Source organism: Manis pentadactyla, chromosome 4, assembly GCF_030020395.1.
Source record: "Manis pentadactyla isolate mManPen7 chromosome 4, mManPen7.hap1, whole genome shotgun sequence".
Classification (NCBI taxonomy): domain Eukaryota; kingdom Metazoa; phylum Chordata; class Mammalia; order Pholidota; family Manidae; genus Manis; species Manis pentadactyla.
The window spans coordinates 14434927-14457959 of NC_080022.1; the positions used below are offsets into that span (position 1 = coordinate 14434927).

The following is a 23033-nucleotide window of genomic DNA, read 5'->3' on the forward strand; positions in this document are numbered from 1 at the left end:
ACTAAATGTTTGATATTATATAAGTAAATAAGTAAATAACATAAATTCAACCTAAGAACAAATGTATGACTAAAGAAGCAGTAACAATGAATTGTTTGATATCCGTTACTTCATGTTTATCAAGCACAGCAGTACGACAGAAAACCTGTATCTTTAACTTCTCTAGTGCTTGCTTTTATGACACTTGCCTAACATGTATGAGCTGTAGAAATAGTTAACAGTTAACAGGGAAATAATTTGAGATGATGGCTAGCTTTATTTAATGCTATAATATGTCTACCAAAAAACAGTTTCCAAAATCCTTAGTAATTTGCAACCTGAGAGATATGCTAAATTAAATAGTAGATATTCATGAAATATTTAGATTATTTGTAAGTAAGAGAAACTACTGAAACACTAATTACTAAGTACAAGTTTAAGCTTATATATTTTTGGCCTTTTATTTTTGCAGAGAAATATCTTTGGCCTGTTAATAAACACATAAAGTTGTATAAGAGGAAGCATATGTTTCTAGAAATTGTGAGATAGTATATTCATAAAATTTGCTAATTTACTATAGAATGTTGCTATATGACAAATAGTTAACAATTGCCTACTTCCTCGTTTTCACTGGAAATGAAGGTTACTAAGGGTTAATAATTCGAATCAAAATATTTAAATGAAACTACTAAGAATAATAGGGCTCAACAAAAATCATTCTGTATGCAAAATATGCAAGGATGTAGGATATCTTTTTGTTAAGAAAAAAGGAGAGTCATTTTGTCTTAAGGTAGTTGTTCAGCCATTGATTAAAAGTTGTTCCAGAAAGAAAAAGGAGAAAATATAGGACACATAAAAATTGGAGTGAGTATAGAAAGTTGCAGAGGGTTTGTGGAAAAGGAATTTTAGGTGCAGTCAAGTTGGCTGAGATTGAATTGATTTATTTATAAGGTTTAAAAAAATGAGCTGAATAGTTTGCTGATGCAAAACTAGAATTTATTTTTCTCTTTGTTAAAATAGTTTCCTTGGATTATTCATCTGCTCTTTATATGAGACTATGAAAGGCTTTTCTTTAGCTTTGAGTGAACTGCCTGGGAAACAAAGATTTTGTGTTTTATCAGAATAATGTCCTGTGCTTATATTAACCATATCATGTCACTGATTATTTAAGAAAACCCAGACTTCTCTACTTTTTTTTTTTATTAAGTTATCATTGATATACAATCTTATGAAGGTTTCGCATGAGCAACATTGTGGTTACTACATTCACCCCTCCCCTACACCCCATTGCAGTCACTGTCCACTGTCAGTTTTTAAAGACAGCTTTTTGTTTTGTTGGTTTTTATATTTCTGACAGTTTTGCCTTCCCAAAATGAAATCTTTGTCTCAAACTGACCTCAAATTGGCCCTTTCCAGAAGGCCCATGAAATCTCAAAGGATTTGTTCTGTCACCTTGTAAAAAGAGAGATGTTAAAAACAGTGTGGTTTATTTGAATTGCATTACAGTTATTATCAAACAAGAAGAAATGCTTTAATTTCTCCCAAGTTATATTTGCATGGGTAATATTTTTAATTAATATAAATATTTTAGAAAGTTGATAAAGTTAGTAGATATTTGACAATATCCTTGTTGCCTATGAAATGTTCTGGTATAATATTATCAGTCATAATTCCAGTTATTGTCTTAATATATGTTGCATGTCACAGAGACAATCCCATTTCCTTATCAACTGTATTATAATGAACTGTCGTCAGATCTTTAACTGTGGCCATTTTAAGCCTTTTGTCATTTATACTCATTGCTTTCCCATGATGCTTTCCTGAAAGCATCTGCAATCAGCTAGTAGCCAAAATGCTTTGAAAGGACTATTTCAGAGACTTGTGGGAAGGGCCATGACAGGTACTCTGGGAACAGGTATTCCGACATTGAATACCTTTGAGGTCGTACCAGTGGACTAAGGAAGGATTTCCAGACCTAGTAGAGCAGGTGGTGGGTTTGTGAAACTGACAACCCAAGATGAAGTAGAACAAGAATTAATTACATGTGACTGAATTCATCAATGAAGGATGATCACAGTTTTTGTTTGGAACCTTGCTGATTCTTTAATGTTTTATTTTCTGGATTTAAGGAACTCCTTTCCCTATTATCTTAATCTCTGTATAACTCATGACAAATTAAGAGATTATGTTTTTATAAACAGAATGAAACATTTATCTTTTCTCCCTGCCCAATGCCTCCAGGATTTGGAAACTCTTGTTGAGTATTCTTATTTTCATGGAAATATAATTATTTGCTTTAGTTCAATAAATATCTGTTTCTTTATAACAGAACATAATTGGAAACATCGGTTTTATATAACCAAGGCTTTGACTGGAACGTCATATTTGAGAATCATGTGCATAGAATATGATTTAAGGACCTTAGGCTAACTTTATGGAGCCAGTGCTTACAAAGCCCCCTTGGGAAAACCAGCCTGATACCTGACTTCCAGGGCTCCCAGACTTACAGGTGAGAAAGGAAGACCACTAATCACGGGGACTTGAGAGGAGTTCACCCAAATCTATAGGTATTGCAAGAAAAAAATTTGAGATTGTGAGTTCTTGGTTTTGCTTCCTAGCCTCAAGAAGCTTTTAAAAAGTCTTAGCCTAAGATTCCTTATGAAAGTGTCCAACAAAGCAAAACTCAAAAAGGCCTATGTGGTCAATTACTGTTCTTGTTGCCTGTATGTAAATAATTACGCCAAGTCTAACGAGACCAGTGTATTCCTGATTACCTTGTAAAAAGAAATCGAAAAGGAGGGTGAGTGTGGAGATAAATTTTCAATGTTTTAATGGAAAACTACAATGCATCCTGGTGGGTTATTATTACATCATAGTCCAATTCGGGTCTTTCAGCTATTTTTAGCCTCTTAGTTAAAGACCATTTTCCTTTCCATTTGTGATCTACCTGCAAATTGGGCGGGATCCTGCCATATACACATTTGCTCAGTTCTCCTTGTTTCCTCCAAGATCTGGCTACAAACTGTCCGAACCAACGTTTCCGATTTTCCTCCCAGCCTCCTGACTTGGAGTCACTGAGAACTAAAACCCAGCTCCCCAGGTCCTTACTGGATGAAGAATCCCAATGAGCTGAAGCTGGACACGTCCATGCTCTTCTTCAAGAAATAAACATGACCGGGATGCTGGTGGCTGTGCCGTCACTGCCACATTCCAACTGCAAGCCAGCAAGTCCTTCCGGTCGCCACCCTGTCCTCACTCCACCGTCTAAGGATGCTTTCAGCTCAACATCTACAAATCTTGACTGGCTGCCCTCTGGACTCAGAAGCTGGGTTTCTGCTCCAACCATTAATCTTTGTTTTTCTTTTGTTTTCAAAGAAATCTCCCTCATTGAAATGCCTGATACTTTGCACCGTCTGCAAATACCCTCTGCCGCCAAGTCCCAGTGGGAGGTTCTGCACATCAGGAATAAACAAAAAGTGACCGAATGAGAAATGAACTCATGTTGAGAACGTCTTTTCTTCCCTTGAACGAGAGCAGGGACTGGCAGAGAGTCTCCTTGATTAAACGCAGGCTCCTGAGACCTCTTTTCAACTAGACCTCGCCCTTGGGCTTCTGTGTCCATCTTCGCAGTGCCTGGTTTTAGAAAGAACCTTTTCCTCACCCCTCACCACCCACCAGGTGGTATCTAATTTCTAGGTCTGCCTTCAGCAAGGACCTGTTGAGTCAGCTTAGCAAGAATTCTCCTACCCTCTTAGCAATTTTCCATCCATGAATCCCCATCTCCCAACCCTCCTCCTTGGCTATAAATCCCCACTTTTCTTTTTTCTATTGAGGATTGAGCCCTGTTCTACACTGAGGTCTCTTTTCCCTTATTGCAATAGTTCTTGGATAAAACCTGTTTTACCATTTTAGCTTCCATCCAGCCCTGCTTTCTACAACCCATCTCTGCCCAGATCTAGGTCAGTTCTCTAGTCCCTGGGAATTGTCGCTCCTCCCTCCCATTCTGCAGAATCCTCGGCGAGGGGCTATCAACTCTTTTCTAGGACTTGAGTGACACCTAGTGGTCATTGTGGGTCACCATCAATGCTGTGCCCTACACCTCCCGCGCCTCTGCTTCTGGACCCAAAGTGAGAGACCCTGCGGCAGACTGGCAGCGCCAGGAAAAAGGAAATGGTCAGCACCGCCTCCACCACCTTATCATTGCCACCAGTGCCGCCGCTCACAAAGTGCAGGCTGGATGCAGCCCTGGCTCTGCCCCTCACGGCCTTGGGCACGTCACTCCCTGATCCCCTCCAGGACGATGTGGATAATAAGGATAGTGCACATCCTGGGCTTTGAGGATTAAATGAGGCCACGGACGAGAATGCCCCAGGGCCTGGCATGGAGAATGGAAACTGCCAGCCCTGATGACTGGTGCCCTTGGCCCACGTGTCAGGCAATAGGTCCTCAGGGCCAGACTGGCAAACAGCAGTAGTAGAAGGAAGTGGGGGCTGATGGAACATTCCTGGGGACATTTTCCCCCAGATGGAAACCTGGCAGAAGCCAAGCTGTGGTTTTGCAAGAAAATCTGGCTCCCTGCACATGAGTGGGAAGGGGGAAGCAGGAGGAGGGGAAGGAGGTAGGCAGGTTCTGCGGGCTCTTCCTGGCCCCAGCCCACAGCCAGGCGCCTGGCGCCTACCCAGCCCTGGGCCCCTCTGGGCCTGGGAGCCTCCACTCCCTCATGCTCTGAACTGCCGATGAAGGCGGAGGTGGCCCTTTCCTCCCCAGAGGCTGGTGAGGCGGTGCTGGCTGTCCGCTTGCCCAGCTGTAGCTTTCTAACAAGCAGCTGATGCCACAACCTGTGGCGACAAGCAGAGTTCAGCAGGAGTACAGGTTTGGTACAGGCTCGGGCAATTGGCCCCACCAACAGCAGCCCTACCGGAGTGCCCACGCGCTGCCTGGTGGGCAGGCCAGGATGTCAGCCCTGATGCCTGGACCCAGACATCTCAGGATGTCCCGGCCCAGAAAACAGAGCGGCATTTAGTAAGCACCTCCTGTAAGCCGAGCACTGTGCTCAGAGCTTGGTGCACGCTGTCCTAGTGGACCCTCCGAGCAGCGCTAGACAGCAGTAGCCATTAGAATCTTTATTTATAGAATGAGGAAACTGAGGCCCAAAGAAGCTCAAGGTCATGCAGCAGAAGCAGGGCCTCTCCCCGTCTGCCCCTCACACCCATGTGCAGGAGCCAGATTTTCTTGCAAAACCACAGCTTGGCTTCTGCCAGGTTTCCATTTGGGGGAGAATGTCCCCAGGAATGTTCCCTCAGCTCCCCCTTCCTTCTACCTACTGCTCTTTGCCAGTCTGGCCCTGAGGACCTATTGCCTGACACGTGGGCCAAGGGCACCAGTCATCAGGGCTGGCAGTTTCCATTCTCCATGCCAGGCCCTGGGGCATTCTTGTCCGTGACCTCATTTAATCCTCAGCAGAGTCGTGAACCCTGACTCCCGAGCCTTAGCCTCAGTCAGCTTCCAGGCCAGCCCCCTCACTTTGAGAAAGAGCAGGGGAAACAAGAGATTTACTGTCAAAAAACAGGCTGGAATTCCAGCCCCACCTGCCTGCTGGGACCCTTTGTGTTTATCTGTGAAACAGGGATGAATAATTCCCGGAGGAACAACAGATGAGAAAGAGCCCTGGGAAGAGTCAGATGTACACAGATACTGGGTTTTGGTTACGATGCGATGCGGACAATGGGGTCAGGAAGAGGAGGGACCTGTGTGAGGTCACCCCCACTCCAGGCCTTCTCTCCAGCCTCACTGCTGCCCCCCACCGTGGCCAGCTCCATCTGTGCTTCACACTCATCTCCTGTCCCCCCCAGCACGGGCCTCCCTCCCTGGTCCCTGCCTGGAGCACGCTCCCCTCTTCTCTGCCCTGCCCAGCTGTAACTCCGGGGAGGAAAATCCCGGGGCACAATACCTTTGAAACCGAAATCAGTTAAAGGGAGAATTAAAGTGGGAGAAATCCGTTTATTTCTTACAGACATTAGTCCACTTCTGCTCTCCCATGTCTCTCACCACCCAGCTGCAGAAGAAGGGACCCTACCCAACTTCTCCGTCCAGATATGCCTCTCTCCCCCTTGTAATTACCTATTTATATTGAGATGAACTACTTAGAAACACCTATTGATATGGACATGCACTAAGGCTAGAGGAGAGATTCTGGAAATATTGTAATTTTACCCACACACACTAACTTCCATTATAACCATCAGGTCTGGAAGCCTTTGTGAACCAACAGGTCTGGATGGGTTTCCCCCAGATGTGCCTGCATCCGGGCCCTTGCTCCTCACCGTCCTGTTATCACCTCTCTACCTGTCGGTCTCCCCCTGGGCTGTGAGCTTCAGGTGGGAAGGACCTCTCCTACTCCCTGTGAATCCCCAGGGCCCAGCCCAGTCTTGGCACACTGGATATTTGTGCAATGGATGGATGGATGAATGGGTGGGTGAATGAATGAATGAGTGAGTGAGTGAATGAATGAATGAATGAATGAAATCACATAATTTAGTGGCTTAGCCAGAACCAGAACCTAGGCCTCCCTCCAGGGCAAGTATTTAAACCCTTGGAGCAGCGCCTGGTCATGGCCTCCCCAAGTCTCTCCAGGGCTGGATTCCTTCAGGAACACACCAGAAACCCTGGGCTAGCAGGGGGCGAGCAGACAGCACTGGGCTCAAGTCCCCTGCTCTGCAGAATGAGGTGTGTGGCCTAGAGCCTCAGTAAGGTGGGGATTTTAACAGCACCTGCTTGAAGATGGATCAGGTACTCTGTGGACAAAACAGCCCTGTGCCTGGCCAAGGTGAGCGCTCAGTACTGGAAGCTGCACATTCTGGCCACCGAGGCTTGTGGGACACACCTGGGCTCCCCTTCTCCCTCATCAGGGTCCCTGCCCCCAGCTCTCTCCGTGCTCCCATCTGGATGTGACTCCTCCTCCTACTGAGCTCAGTAATGCCTGGGCCATCCCAGGAGCTGCCCCCCCAAAGTGCCCACTGACCCAGAAACCCAGTCACCTTCCTCACAGCCCAGCCCCTTGTCCCCTCCAGGGCCCACAGCCACGCCTACACTGCCACATGCCTCACTCCCCACATGAGCTCACCCCGTGCCCTTTACAGCTTTGCAGACACCCCAAGAGTGGGACTGGGGGACAGTGACTCCACCTGCCTCAGCTCATGTACAGTCAGTCTAAAGCATGACAGCTTCTCCCTGGTGTGGGGCACTGGGCCCGATGCCCACCCTTGGTGAAGGGCATGCCCGCCACGCCATCTCCTGACTGCCTGGTAGCTTCACCAGATATCAAGGAACATGGCTGATGGAAATCTACAGAGAGCTGTTGTAAACATACATTGACATTTGTCCCCTCTGAGGCAGGGCGCTCGCTCCGACAGTGCCAAGGGAATGAACGCCACGGAGTCCCTAACCACTGCCACGCACCTGCTCCTTACCTGACCACGGCACATGGTCTCAGCCGTATGTTTTGCCCATGAGGATGCCAGGGCTCCAGGAGATTGAACTGCCCAGTTCACACAGGTGGTAAGTGGTGGGTTGCTTAGGATCCCGGGGCCCCCCACTGCTCCCAGAATCAAGCCCAGACTTCTCAGAGTGAGCACAAGGCTCTCCCTGACCAGCCCGGCCCACCTCGTCTCTTTCATTTGCCCTGAAAACTACCTCCCACACCCATGCCCTCACTCTGAGCTTCGTGCAGTTCCTCCACCCTCCCCATCTTCCCTTGACCATACTTCATTCAACATATACATTGGTAATAAAAAACAAAAAGCAAAGATCCTTGCCCCCATGAGCTTATCTTCTAGTGGGGTGGACAGTCCATGAACCATGAATATGGGGAATGCATAGTGCATTGGGTGGCAAGAAAAGAACTGAAGGGCAGGACAAAGGAGATGGAAATGCCCGTGGAGGGCAGGCTCTGTTGAAAAGGCTGGTCAGCGTAAGCTTCATTAAGGAGGTGGGATTCCAGCACAGGCTTGGAGGTAGGCAGTGAGCCACGTGGGAAGCACCTTCTAGGCAGAGGTAACAGCCGGAGAGTCCCCAGGAGGGCATGTGTCTGGTGTGTTCAGGCGTAGCTGGGGTAGAGAGTGAGGGGGGAGCGTAGGAGGTGAGGTCAAGGAGCAGGCAGAAGGTGTGATCATGGGGGGTCTTCAGGCATTGGAAGGATGTTGGCTCAGAGGGAAATGGGGAGCCACTGGAGCGAGTGAGTGGAGGAGGGACACGGCCAGACGCCAGGCATTGTGTTGACCAACTGCTGTGTGGAGAAGAAATTGCAGAGGCCATGGGTGGAGCAGAGACAATGACGAGCAGCTGTAGTAATCCAGGCACCAGGTGGCGGTGGCCTAGACCCAGACAGCAGCTGAGAAGGTGGTGAGAAGTGGTCAGGCCTGAGATTTTTACTCTCTCCTTTTATTTTTTTAATGTGTACATTTTCCTTAAGTGTTTTATAAATACATGCAGAATCTAGTTGTATTCTGAAGGTAGTGCTAACAGATTGGATGTGGGATGTGAGATATGAGAAAAAGAATGTGACACAGGCAGGTTTCTGGTGGTGTGTGGAGGAGGGGAGCGGTGGAGGAGGGCCCCTCGGCTGAGATGGGGAGGGCGGTGGTGGAGGCAGGCATGTCTGTGTGTTAACTAACTTCCATCCCTCTACCGGGAGGCTCTGCGCACCCCACTTGGCCACCCCAGCCGCTCTTCATCTTTCAGCTCCATGTGAACTGTCAAACCCCAAGCAGTCCTCTGGGAAGCCTTGTCTGACCCTCCCAGAGGGTGGTCATTGCTCCCCAAGCCAACCCTGAGTCCAGTATTTCCCAGGTTGCTTTGTAACCACCTGTTATCCCCTGGTCTGAGAGCAACTTGGAGTCTGATGCATCTTCCCCTGCCTTTAGCACAGGGCCGGGCCTGGAGGAGGCCCTCAATGTCTATTTGTTGGGGGGATGAAGGATTGCCCTTGCAGGAGTGCAGGCTTTCTCAAAGTCAACAACAGCCCTCTCCAGTCCCACCTCGCTCCTCTCGGAGTCAGGGCAGGGACACTGAGCAGGGGGCTTGGACACCCTCATGGGCCCATTCCTCCATATCACAGATTAGGAGCCAGGGCCCAGGGAGTGGAAGACGGCCTGGACGAGCCCTGTCCACCGTGCTGAGCTGGGCTCTGGATCCTCTTCCTCTTCTGCGGCAGATGGCCAGATACCCCCACAGTTCTGAACTAGTCCCTGCTGCAATCAGGAAGCCCCAGGAAGGGGAGGCGCCTAGCTGAGGCCTGGCCACACTTGCTTCCACATCCACCTTTCTGCAGCCACTTCCCTCACCGATGCCCACCACACCTCAAACTCCCCTTCTGCAGTTACAGTTACTACAGCATGGGGCAAATAGGAACTGTAGGCCAAGTTACCACTTGACCGTGAGAGCTGAGCCAGGCAGCGCCTAGGATCCCTGGTTCCCAGACCCTTTGCTAGCCACTCCCCTCTGACTTCCCTTTCTATCTTCACATCAGGGAGTACCACTCAATTCAGGTTTTCCGTGCCTGAACTTGAACTAAAAGCTACTAGAGCTCTAACATAATCCCCGGGGTATATGAGACCTAATTCTATTTGTTTTCTTTAGATCTCTGAATGTCGGGGCCTGATGTCTAGCAGGGGCTCAGTAAATGTTTATTGGATGACTGAGAGATCACAGCCCCCTGCGTGCTCTCCATTAGCACGTGAGCATGGCTTTCTCCTCCCTACCCTACAAGGTGAGGAGCAGGGACGATGTCCACAATGTTTCTATGGCCCCCAAGTACAGCACAGCGCTGAGAATCCGGAAGTCTCAACAAATGAAGACCAGTTACATCAGTGAGCAATGCTGCATAACAGACCACACCAAAACGCAGTGACTTAACACAGCAGCCTTTGTTTAAATTAGCTCATGATTCCGCAAGGTGGCAGTTGGCCTGGGCTCAGTCGGGTGGTTGTCCGGGTCTCAGCTAAGCTCCTCTGCGTGTCTGTGGTCGGCTCGCTGATCTCTGCTGAGCGCTCTCCCACGTCTGAGGTCTGAGCTGGGACAACTGGGCTGATGGGCTCTGCTCCAGGAGGGCTCTCATCCCCCAGCACGCTAGCCCTGGTTTCTTCTCCTGGTGGAGGCAGGCATCCCGAGAGAGGGGAAGTGCACTGGACCTCTTGAGGCCTAGGCTCAGGAACTGGTGGACCGTCCACATGTGCCACTACATTCTCTCAACCAAAGTAATTCACAAGGCCAGTTCAGAGTTCAGATTCAAGGTGTGGGAAAAATAGACTCTACCTCTTGATAGGAAAAGCTGAGCATTACATCATGAAAGGAGCGGCTACAGAGAGGTAGGAAAAACTGTGTCTATTTTTGCAATCTACTATACAGAGTTGAGCATTATAAAGATCAGAATCCACCCAGGGTAGATCACTTTAGTATTTATTAGAATTTAAATCTGATATAACCAGGGGATTCTAAATTTGGATGGAGATTTTTGGATACCTCTGATTCCCTCTCCCAGACCCTCTTTCTCCATTTTTGTATTTCCTTCTGGTCATGACACCCATGGGGCAGTGGCAGGTGCTGATGGTCACGTGCTCTGACTTCTGAGAGGAGGAATGGCTTCAGTTTGCTCCTACCTGAGGGTTTTCAGAGATCAGCTCGAGCGAATAAGAAACAAAATCTAAGCGGGCCTCTTGGGTCCTTGGTGTGTGTGCCAAGACCTTGTTTTCCACGATCTCTGCTTTCCTTCCAGTGAGATCTGGGTGTGGGCCCGGTTCCCAGGTTGGCCCTGCATCCTGATTTTGGGTGGCAGTGGAGGGAGAATTTAGGGTAGATCCTGGGGATTTCCTGGGATGGGGGTTGGGGACATCTCTTCACCCTGTCACCTTGTTTTGTTGCTTCCTAGCACTTACTACTATTGGACTGGATGGTTTACTTATGTATATATTTATGGTCTGTCTCCATCCATAGGCCAGGATTTATCTTTTCCATTGCTGATCTCCAGCCCCCTAATGCTGTGTGTCAGAGGAGTACCCCAGGCCAGATGCTGTGGGATGAGCTTCAGGAACTGAGTCTGCCGGGGGTGACATGAGCAGACTTCTAGGAAGGTGACACTGGAGCAGATGCTGACTGGGCAGGTGACCGGTGTCCCCCTAGCACTGCAGTTTACGCCTGCCACAACAGGCCGACTGGAAAACTGCTTGAAGTTTTTCTCATAGGTGGGCAAGCTGTCTTTGAAGCAGTACATAGACTGCTTGTCACATTCACAGGCCCTTAGCCCACGGAGGCAGCCAACCCCTGGACTGGGGGAACATTCACCTGCAGAGAGACGGAGAGTCACTGGAGGCTCCCAGCTCACCCACAGAGTGTGGAGAAAATGAGGAGCTCACTGCATGGGGTCAAAGGTTGAAACAGAAAGGAAAGAAAAGGGGAGCCCTTTTCCTTCATCCCACGCCCTTCCCTGATCACACCTGGACAGGCCACAAGTACTGGTGTGAGGAGAAGCTGGAAGGAACAGGAGGGGGAGTGTGGGCTGCGTGGCAGGGTGCTTGAGTTAGTGCACCTGGGCAGCGCATGGCCAGGCCCGAGGGACCCGCTTTCCCAGATCTCATCTCTCACTGCTGGACATCTCACTTGTACATCTCAGGCATCTCCAACTTAGGATGTACAAAAGGGAACTCTTGATGGAAGTGCCGCTCCACGCATCAGCTGAACATCGCCCACACTCTTGTCTCAGTAAATAGCACCATCTCCTCTGGAGCCGGAAAGCTAGCAGCCAGCCTTGCTTCCTCCCCTCCCTTCACTTTTCACATCCAGTCTACCAGATTGCTCCACCAGTTTCTCTCTTCAAAGTCCTCCCTGCTCTGCCCTCTCCTCTCCACCTTCTTGGCCACTACCCCAAGCCCTGTCACCACCAGCTCCTCCTTCCTGATGGGAGGAAATAAGCAGGGACCTTCTTAAAATGTAACCTGCATTAGGTTCACTCTCCTGATTTACTACTATTTGGGGAAGACTTTCGAATATCTCAAATCCTTGCCATGGGTGCCTAAGTGGGCATGATCCGGCCCTTGCCAACCTCTCCATCCTCACTGGCTTTCATGCTCCCACCTCTGCTCTGCTCCAGGCACACTGGCCTCCTATGTCCTTGCTTGGGCCTGTCCCAGGGCCTTTGCACTTGCTATTCTCTTTGTTTAAAACACTCTTCTCCAGGATCTGCAAGGGTCTGGATCCATCCCAGCCTTTGGGTCTGGTCATATTTCTCCTCCTCAGAGAAGCTCTCCCAACCACCCATCTAAAGCTCTCTCCAGCCCCTCTTCCCTTACATACTTGTTTATTTCATTCATTGTACTTTTCACAGCCTGTGCCTCTCTTGTTTGTTTATGTCTGTCTCTCCTCAAAGTGGAACATAAGCTCTGTGACACCAAGACTTTGTCTTGTCCATTACAGTATCCCTGGCATGCAGAACAAATGCTGGCATGTAGTGGGTGCTCAAGTCACCAAATAAATGAATGAAGCCTCTATGGGCCTTTGGGATCCAGTGTCTGCCCTTTGGCTGAGTCACCACTAGATGAGGATCTTTCATTTAGTGGTCAGAGCTATGATGTTCTGTGAGTGCGTGCACGCATGCGTGTGTGCGTGTGCATGTGTGTGTGTGTAGGGATATCTAAGTCAAGGCTGCCTCTTTAGATAACTGCACCCCACTCCCACTCTTTTCTGAGGGTTGGGGTTGAGGAAGGTAGGCAGCCAGACTCCCTGGTTTGTTGACCTTGGGCAAGCCGGCTTTAGAATCTTCATTTATAAAATGGTGATAAAAATAATAGTGCCAAAAATAAGTGATGGTGTCTATCTCATGGGATCATTTCTTAGGTTTTCGCTGCCGACAGATGGTGTGGCTTGGATGTGCCTGGTCCACAGACAGTCCTCCTAAAATTGCCTGTGATGAGGATGCCACACCCTCAGCATCACACATAGGAAAGAGAAGAGCCCTTTAGGTCGGACCTAAAGGTAGGGCTGGCTGTTGTCCATGTGCCTCCCTCCCTCTCCGAAGTCCACAATTCCTGCAGCAAGTCGTCTTCCCACATCTCCCTGGAGACTGGATTTCTCAAGACCTGTCGACACCCGCCCTACGCTTAGCTGCACCATTCCGTCATCTCACGCAGTGTGTCAGGATGCTCACACCTTTGGTGCTCTACTGCTGCTGTTCTCACTGTTGCTGACGCCTGGATTCCCTTTGCCTGCATACACCCCCTTTTCCATCCATGAAAATTCTTCAAGATCCAAACAGCCCAGCTGCCCCAGGGGGTCCCGGCCTGCCCAGGTCTCTCCCCTGTGCTGCACCCTCCATGTTCCCCTTCCCAGCAGCCTCTGTCTGCAGGTGCCACTTGGTCACATGGCTGGTGCTCTCAGGGCTAAGGGATGGGACCTGCCCCCTTCAACCTTGGTCTCCCCACAGAAGGGCCTGGCACAGGTGCTGTCACTCACCCAGATGCTGGTTCTCTGGAAACCTGAAGGAAGACTTCGTACTCTGCCTCAGCCACCCCCCTGCCCCTCTCCTCTTTCTCATCTTTCCCTTTCTGTGTATCTCTGTCTTCCATCTCCTCCTTTGTCCATCTCAGCTCTCCAAACCTCCTCCTTCCTTTCTCTCCCTCTCTTCTCCCTTTCTTGCTTTGTCTTCTAACCCTTTGCAATGCATGGGGTAGAATTCCCTCCTGACATCCGTCCTATTTCCGATGGCCTGCACAGTCCGCAGGCCTGATGGAGCTGATCTTGAGCAGTGCCCTACGGCTGTGGACTCTCGTTTCTGGGGACATCCCACAGCTGTGGTAGGATCAGGCCTGTGGTGACCTGGAAGAAGCAGCCCCAGGCCAAGAAATGCCATCTCTGGAAGCCATTTTTTCCCAAGCCACCTGAATCCAGATTCTGCATCTTCAGTTTGCTAGTGGAGAAACTGAGGCACGAAGAAAGGAAGTGACAGCTTCAGGACATTCCTTCTCATTCCATGAAACACACTACCGGAGATGACACAAAGCAGGATGGTCTATGTTCCCTCCTCTGGCCTCTAAGTGCCTGCACCCAGGCCTCTGTCCTGGTCTTTAAATTCCCTCCTAGGGTCTGTTGTTCGGGTCTCAGAGCATTTACCACCTGAGCACGGAGACTCTGCAGCTCGCATCCCAGCCCAGACGTCCCCTTGAGCTCTAGACTCCACCATGCTTGTGCCCATGTGACCTCCCCCTTGGGTGTCTGGTAAGCATCTCACACGGCACATGGCTCACCCCACACGCTTGCCGTGTCATCATGGTTCTACCCCATCTTCACAAGCTCCGCAGAGGACGCCATTCTCTATGGCTGCCCAGGCTGAGAACCTCGGGTTCAGTGTCTCTTCCCTTCACGTTTCACATCTGGTCCAACAATATGCTTCCCAAACACCCCCGGCATCTGGCATCCTCTCCACCCTATGGCAACTTCTCCCTGGTGCTACGAAAACAACCCACTAATGGCTTCCCCTTTCTCCCCCCTTATTCCCCAGCTCCTCTGCACCGTGGCAGGAGTGACCTTTCTAGGGCAGAACTGGAGCACATCCCTCCTTGCTTCAGATGCTCCGATGACTCCCCCACAAATGAAATAGAAGGCAAGCTCCTCAGCCAGGTGCCCAGTCCTGTGGGACTCATTCCTGGTCTGACACCCAATCTCCACTCCCCGCTGCCACCCACCCACCTCCTCTGCTCCTACTACCCTGGCTAAACACCACCTCCGTGCAGAGGCCCTCCCTGGCCACCGAAAGTGGCCATCCTTCCCTCCCGCTGCTGTCGTCACTCTTTAGCTTGTTGCCTTGTTTTGGATGCTTCATAACAATTGTCACTGTCTGTGCATGTACCTTTATTCTGAATCTTTCACGGTCTCCCTCTCTGAGTGCGAGCTCCTTCCCGGCAGGGGATCTGCCTTTTCATTACACATCTTCAGCTCTGGACATGCAGTAAATCCCCATCGGAATTCACTACCGTCTCACTGGCCTCGCTAGAGGGACCTACATGACCCGTGGGGCCGTGAAGGGGGCCCCATCCCAGGAAACAGGAAGCCAGGTTCCCGCTCCAGGCCTTTCACGTGCACACAGGCTCTTGGGAAAGTTGTCTCTCCTGGAGCTTGTTTCCTCAGCTTTCGAATGGGGATAAAGAAGCCTGCCTCGACTAATTTATGAGTTTTTTCATTCATTCACTCATCAAATAAACAGCAATTGAGTTCTTAACTTGTGTCTGGCCTTTGGCTAGGAACTGGCGGTATAGATCTGAGCAAGCAGGCCGCACACCGCATGCTCCGGGGGTATGCTTCTCTGTGGGCTCTGTGCCAATGAGTGCCCCAAACAACACGGGCTTGTTTCCTGCTCTCCTGCTTCTAGTTAGCGAGAGCTGATGCCTAAATAAGCAAGATAGTTTCAGGTGCAGACCTATGCTAGAAGAGAAAAACAGCGGCGTGTCAGTGAGTGGAGATATTGTGAGGAATAAATTCGGTGGTAAAGAAAGATCTTTGCAAACTACAAATTCCAGTGGTTACCAGGTCCACCTCCCCCCTTTGGCAGCGGAGAAGTCAGAGGCTCAGAGATGGAGGTGACAGAGGCACTTTTGCCAGGAACTGGGTCTCTGCCTCAAGGGCTTGGTTCCCCTCTGCATAACATATGCCTGGTATGTGGGTGGAAGGGGGTGTCACCCCTGGCTGATCTTAAGGTCCTTTGCAAATGCCAAGTACTTATGTAAGTCCATTCCAAGGAGGGTTAACCACCTCCACTGTTGCCGGAGGGCAGCCTTCCCTGCCCACAAACTGGCCCCAGGGCTCAGGTTGCAGCTCCTTCTCAGCACTCATCTCCCAGTGACATTTAGAGACACGGACAAACCAAGCTGTTTTTCTCCTTCCCCTTCTCTGCTCACCAACTACCTCCACGAGCAACTGCTGGTTGCTAAGCAACCTAGGACCCGCTTGGGTGCAGCGTTTAGGAGCTCTGCAGCTGGGGAGGTGGTTAACCCCTGCAGCTAGGCTCTTTGAACTGCAGTGTAAGGGGGAGGCTTTTATTCTATAAAGGGTTAATGACATTAGCTTGAGGGGATGCAAATGCAGAGGAGAGGCCTCAAAGAAATCTCTCAATAAAGCACTAATAAAGAAAATAGTGCTTTTCCGCAAAGTAAAGGAGAAAGACAACTTTGATGAAAAAAGAAACTACAACTTCTAAAAGGAAGAGTGCTAAATAAGCACCTGCTGTGGGCCAGCCCCTCACCCTGGTTATTTCATTCAGTCCTTCCAGCGCCTTATGAAGTGCAGATGATTCTCTGCATTTTACAGCTGGGGAGACTAAGGCCCAGGGTGATTCTGCAATTATTCAACTAGAAGGAGTGAAGCTGGAAATTTGAACCTGGCTCTGCCTGACCCCAAAGTACATGCCCTCTCTGGGCTCTGGGCTCTTCAGCAGAGATGTGGAGCTAGCACAGAAAGATCTAGGACATTCCAGAGAAGCACTCCCTCCACTGCCCGTCTTTGTACCCTAAGCTGGGGCTGAGCATTCTAATGAGTTGCTGCAGACATTAGAACTTGTATTTGTACCTCTTAAACCCTTTCACCTAAAGCTCCTATGATACTATGTCAACTATACTTCAATAAAAAATTTTAAGAAAAGACTTGCATTTGTATGAGCCCTCTAGTTAGGTGCATCTCGGTGACCCTGGAGACTGCCCCCTGCCGGAGGGGCAGGTGGTGTGACGCAGGAGCACCACTCTGGGGGCAGACGACGTGGTCCGAATCCTAGCTTTTCTTTCTCTGGCTGTGTGTCCCTGGCCACCTCATTTAACCTCTCTGAGCTTCAGGGTCCCTGGTAATGGGGAGAGTTATGCCCATCCCAACGGTTTATCCTGCAGGTACAAGGTGTTGTATGGGAAGCACATGTCACAGGTGCTTATACACCACAGCTGCTGTTTTTGTCCCCTTTTCAGGATGAAGAAACTGAAGCCCAGGAAACTCGGGCCCGGCAGCACGCTCCAGGGCACTGGAAAGCCAAGACACGCGTGTTTCGATCTTGCCGTTTCTCGGATCAAACCCTTCCGCTCTCGGGGCCTCAGTCACTCTATGGGGGCATCAGATCAGAGAGCTCCTTGAGTATTTTCTCAAAAAGTGATGCCTCTTCAGCTATTTTAAAGTAACATTGATATGACAGATGTTAAAATGAAGACAAAAGAGGTGAGAAGAAATCATGTGACAGCGAGACCATGAGCCAGGCTGAGAAAAGGGTCAGGGGCACCTGTTTTGTGCTCCCCCTCCCTCACCAACCCACAGCCCCGACTGCCCCGACCTCGGACAGGCGGTCAGAAACTCCCTCCCTGCCTCTGGGGGGCATCATATGCTGAAGTAAAGAACACTTTGGGGGCAATCTCCTCTGGTCCCCCCTCCCTGGCCCCTCCACCAGGCCCTGATCCCTTCCTACTCCTGAATGTGGCCTTGGGGCCTCACAGAAGAGACACTTTGCTTTAGGCCTGCGGATGGCCACGGCCAGAGAGCTCCAGCACAGGAAGTCTCCTGGAGCACATTGAAAGAAAGGGGGTTCTCTCCCCATGGACAGTGTGCCTGGGGGCAGGGGGCTGTGGAGGCCAAGTGGCGGACCCAGCTGAAGCTGTCCCCTCCTCAGGAGTCTGGGCCTCGAGCCGCCATGATTCAGGGCCCACCACTGGGACCAGGGACACCGCACACTCTTAACTCCTGGTCGGCCTTCCCTGGGTGGGGCTGCTGGGGAGGCCTGGGGTCTGAGAGCCAAACACTGCTGTAAGCGGGGGAGATGAGGGGAAGAGAGGGAGGTTCCCTGACCTCAGGGACGAGACCAGTGAGCCCAAAGACACACTCACAGCTGTAAATAAATACACCTGGTGAGGAAAGCGGTTCATGAAATCCATAGGCCGGGTAGGAGGTGAGTCGCTCACCCTAAGGGGCATTCAAACCACCAGCTCCCCTGAAATGAACGGCATTCATGAGAAGGCTATGGTCCAGTGCCTTCAACGGAGCTCGCTCTCTGGACCGACACTGCCGTGTTCACAGCCCCACCCCAGCAGCCCCAGACTCCCGCAGATGGGGGCCACGCCCCACGGGCTGGACGCTCAGGGCCTGCACACCCTTGTCCTTTGCACGGCCTCGGTGACATGTGATTTCCCTTCCCTGGCCCCTCCTACTTTTGTGTCCCCACGGAACCTATCACAGCCCTTGGCATGCAGTCACCTCAAATATTTCTTCAGCTGAAAGCAGCCGAGCTGCTTTGTTAACACATGACAGACAGAAGGAGGAATGTTCTCAACAGCAACAGTTGCCAAGCAAAGCTGCAAAATTCAGTGTAATCCAAGTTGACAGCGACTGAGTGAGCATGCCCCATGCACAAGGCACAGGCTCCATGGTCCCTGAGGATGCTGGTGACAGGGTGCGGGCGGGAAAGGCCAACGACGCACAGCAAGCCCTCTCAGAAGCTCTGATTCTCAGGGTGGCCACTTTCCATCTCAAAGCGCTTGGGAAAAATCTCTTTTCCTAAAGATCCTGGGTCCACTGCGGGGGAGCGGGCAGACATTAAGGAAAGGCCCAGGTGCAGACATTTCCCTACAGAGACGGCTACTCACAGACCACAGTCCCGTTGACGACCTGGAACTGGTAGCTGTTCAGCACCGGTTGGCAGCCGAGCTGCTTCAGCCTTTCATAGCAGCAGTCGTGGGCCAGGCAGCACCTGGGGGCCAGACCAGAGGAAGGTGAGGGCTGCAGCTGTGGGTGGGCCCCGGGGAATCAGCAGGCACCTTACCTGGGACCCCATAGGACTCGCCTGCCTCCTCCCCTGGGCGAGGAGGCGCTGCAGATAGGGAGGTAAGTCCATGATGACATGAAAAATAATAAAAAGCCCACGAACATTTAGCGAGCCCTTTCTAGTATCTCCCGCTCTCTCCTTAGCGCCCTCACAGTAACCCTCTGAAGTACCATCATTGTCCCCATTTCTAGGGGAGGAAATGAGGTTCAGAGAGGTGAATTTCCCCAAATTATACAGCTGGCAAATGAAAGACTCAGGACTCAAATCCAGGTCCGTGGGACTCATTTGTGCACTGAATGCCTTTTTACTGAGCACCTACTACATGCCAAGCACTGAGATCACCTCTGAGGAGAGAATTGTTGGCAAAAACATACATAATCCTCTAAGTCCCTACTCTCAGGGTGCTCAGAGTTGGCAAGGGGCAGGAGGGGAGAGATTCCATGAGGGAAAACAGCTGCGGAACCGCCCATCTCCTCAAGCAGGGGATGCGAAGCAGGAAGGCAGACACCCGGGGCTCCGACGGAAGCCACGAAAGACAGCGTGCTTCTGGCTGATGCCCTGGCCAGGCGCCTCAGTCTCCCTCCCTCATTATCCCCACTGGCAAGCGGGCTCTCTGCCCTTTATCATCTTTGTTCATCGTGTTAAATGCTCATCCTTCTCTGGACCTGGAAGGGGAGGCACAGAGTGTCACAGGGCCCGGCCTCTGAAACAGGCACATCCTTGTTCAGATCCTGACCCTGCTGCTCAGGGGCTGCACGCCTTCGGGCTCTGCCACTCTAGCTTTGTGGGGCCTCACCATTGTTGCCTGTAAAATGGGGGTGGTGACATTGCTTCAGCCATTTGCTGTTGGGGTTAAATTAGGCCCTGTGTGCAAATCACCCATCCCAGCGCTCAACACACAATGGGCATCTCATGGTACCAGTTCCCCTCCAGGGCTCTGTGGAATTCCAGCTGGAACATTCCAGGGGCCCACGAGCCCAACCCAGAGGAATCCAGTCCCAGGAGTCATATTTCAGGCCCCACTGTGGGGACATGTTTATCCACACTAGGTTGAAAGTGGTGCAGAACACTTTGTTTCCATTTCTTCAAATGAAATGAGAGGCAAATTATCCTCTTTCTGCCTCCTGGACCCTCCCCTAACTTCCACTTTTTCTAGGAATCACACTCCCCCAACCCCATCTTTAGGAATAGGCCTGGCAGCCAGGTTTGTGCCATGTGATCTCACCCAGACGGACAAGGTTTCCTAACAGGACCACTCGATTCTTTCTCGGAATATGGAAACGGGACTGGGAGACAGCACGTCTATCTTGCTGTGCCTATAATCCTAAACATGGGGGAAGAAGACCGTGGGAGACCACGTTTGCCATGAGGTCTCAGAACTGAAGATTTTTCTAGAGCTCTGGGCAGGGCTGACCACATAATTTTTGAGGCCTGTTGCAAAATGAAAATGCGGGGCCCCTTGTCCAAATATAAAAATTTCAAGATGGTGACAGCAGAGCAGCAAACCGCGTACAGGCTCTTTGGTGCCGGCCCCGGGCAGCTGCACTGGCTGCTACTTGCTCAGGAAGCCAGCCTTGGCCTTGGCTTTCCTCGAGACCTTGCTCCTGCTCCCATTCAGTTATTTTCTTAGGCTCACTGGAATCGGTGTCTGTGACTTGCGATGCAAGAGTCCTCAGACCCTCACACTTAAGCACGATTGCGATGCGTATCAAAGGGAAGGGGACCTTGGGGCCTCTGCGCTCACCTGTCAGTGTCATCCACAGGGGTTCCTCTCCCGACAAGCCCACGGTAGCAGCCATATCTGTAATACGAGAAGAAGGCACTCCGCCCTGTGATGTGTCTGACCATCCTTTGAAACTGCCAGAAGCTGCTGTGGGTGGGCGCCGTCACTGCCGGCGGTGAACAGGGGAGAAGGAACGATGCAGTGAGAACGGCGCCACCTTGGCGTCCCCTAACTAGAAGGCTTCTCATCCAGGAGGATGGCAGGAGGTCCCCAAACATGGTGCCTGGGCACAGCTGGGATCACCAGCCCCTTTACTAGGGAAGAAGATAGGATCAGATCCCAGTTTCCATGTCATTCAGGACAATATTCTACTGTCCACTACAGTCTTCCCCCAAAGTAGAAAAGCACCATCCTAGGGAGAAATGACTTTGGGTCTGATGGCACATTAACAGTTCAAAGTCAGAATGGCCCATCTCTACACATATCACCAGGCATTTACAACCTCACAGGAGAATCGAAACACTTAAGAGGCAGAAGACATGCACTCAGCCCATTTCTTTAAATGGCAAATACACATGGACCCAATTTTTACTTCTCCAAAATGCTTACAAAAGTGGGAGAAAAATATATATACAGAGATGATTGCTACAGTGTTATTTATGATGTCAAAAAAACTGGAAACTGCCCACATATTCACTGACAGGGGGATAATAACTAAATGATATGTTGAAAACATATACTTTTAATAGCAATATCTCAAATAGGGTTGAGGAAGTAGGTGGAGGAAAAACAGACATTTATTTTATATGTTTTTATATTGTTTGATTTTTTTTTTTTTTTACAATAAGCATGTATTACTTTTTGGTTAAAATGTTTGAAATATATATATGTGTAAAAGCCTTAGGAGGGTGTATATCCAGCTCTTAAGAGTGGGCATATCTGAGTGTAGGAAAAGCGGTAGGGTCTGGAAAGGATGGGAGAGGACTTTATCTTGTTACTCTTTATTCATTTATTTTATTTTTAATTACAAGCATGTATTCATTTTGTAATAAAAATAAAATAAGAACAGGAACTTGAAGAACAGAGACAGAGGGTTTGGGGAACATTTCCCAGGAGTCTTCCTATCTCATCCTGTGGGTTTGGACACCTTGTCACAAAGCACCACAGAGGGGGCCAAAGCCCAGGGGCGGTCACTGCAGCCCCTGCAGAGAGGGTGGGACCACACTCAGGCACTGAGCTTCAGGGAGCACTGTGGGGGTACAGAAGTGGCCCTTCCTGTCTATGGGTGCCCCCCTACCATGATCTTGCATCACTATGCAAAAATGGGAACCCAGTTTTTGACATTTTGACTTAGGAACCCAAAAGTTACTGCTACACAGCTGAAACAGAGAAATGGATTTGGACAAGTCTCTAATCAACTAATCAAAACAGAAGAGAAGAGTTTTCCAACAGACCCAACACTGTTTCCTAGAAAATTCTTTTTCACTTTGCAGAGGTGTCTGATCTGATCTCCTGGTAGCAATGACTTATAATTACAATTATTCCATAAGTCACCAAAAGAATGCCTTTCTGATAAGAACTAATCTTTCCTAAATTAGCTCGACATATGTGTGCATTTTTGTTCTGGAATCCACATGACTTTAAAAAAAGACAACTAGAATCCAAAGGGAAAAAAGGCTCCTGAAGGGGGTGTGCATGGTAAAACAGTAGTCAAATGCCCTCTTTCTTAGCAAAAGGTTAGCAACCTTTCATTTCCCACTAGTTCTGTGAGATTTCCAATGCTGGAATCAGTCCATTTTGCAGAAAAAATAGAAGTAGGAGGACTTTGGTGGGAGCCTGTTCCACTCCTGGTTCCCTTTAGAGTGACTCTGGACTTCCCCTCACCCAATGCCACCTCCGGAGGGGCCACCCCACAGACAGACACCGACAGGACACCACCTGGAGCTTTCCCCACTGCCTACTACTTAGAGCAGGAGGCAAGGACCACGAGCACTCCCATGGCCTTCATTCCCGAGGAGACCAGGAGGTCCAGGGTGCTAAGCATGCACCCTCTTCTGCTGGTGAGGGTTCTGCTGGCTGAACTCCTTTCGGGGAGGAAATGAACAAAATGAGGTGTGCAAACCCCAGTGATGGTGCAGGCCTTCTAAAGCCTTCCTTGGAGGGTTCTTGGCAAAGTGATCTCTTTCAAACCTAATTATCTCTGAATATGATACCCCTTTCTGATATTTAGACCTAAATATAAAGATAAGAAGGGTTCAGCTGTTTGAAAGTACAAGTGGGGTTTTCTTTGTTGTTGTTCTTTTTTTAATTTTATCTCTTTGGCAACACCATCCCTTCATCTTTTTTTCTCTTTTGAGGAGTATTTCCTCTCTTCCCAAGTTTAAAGGCAGATACCTGGTTTGTGATGGAAATCCAGGGCTGGAAAGTCAAGCCCATTTGCCTACTAGCCCCCATGTTTGCCTACCTTGATACCCAGATATTTTCTGCATAAATGTAGCCCTT

At 49.9% G+C, this 23033-nt stretch overlaps 1 protein-coding gene across 1 annotated transcript; it reads right to left on the bottom strand.

Annotated features, from left to right (window-relative positions):
* Positions 1-9900: 9900 nt before the first annotated feature.
* On the bottom strand, positions 9901-22539 carry PLA2G2C (phospholipase A2 group IIC). The gene is given in 4 exon segments (XM_057501921.1): positions 9901-11316; positions 18630-18700; positions 20514-20691; positions 22500-22539. Coding segments are annotated over 4 exon segments (660 nt in total). The 3' UTR covers positions 9901-10945.
* Positions 22540-23033: the final 494 nt, after the last annotated feature.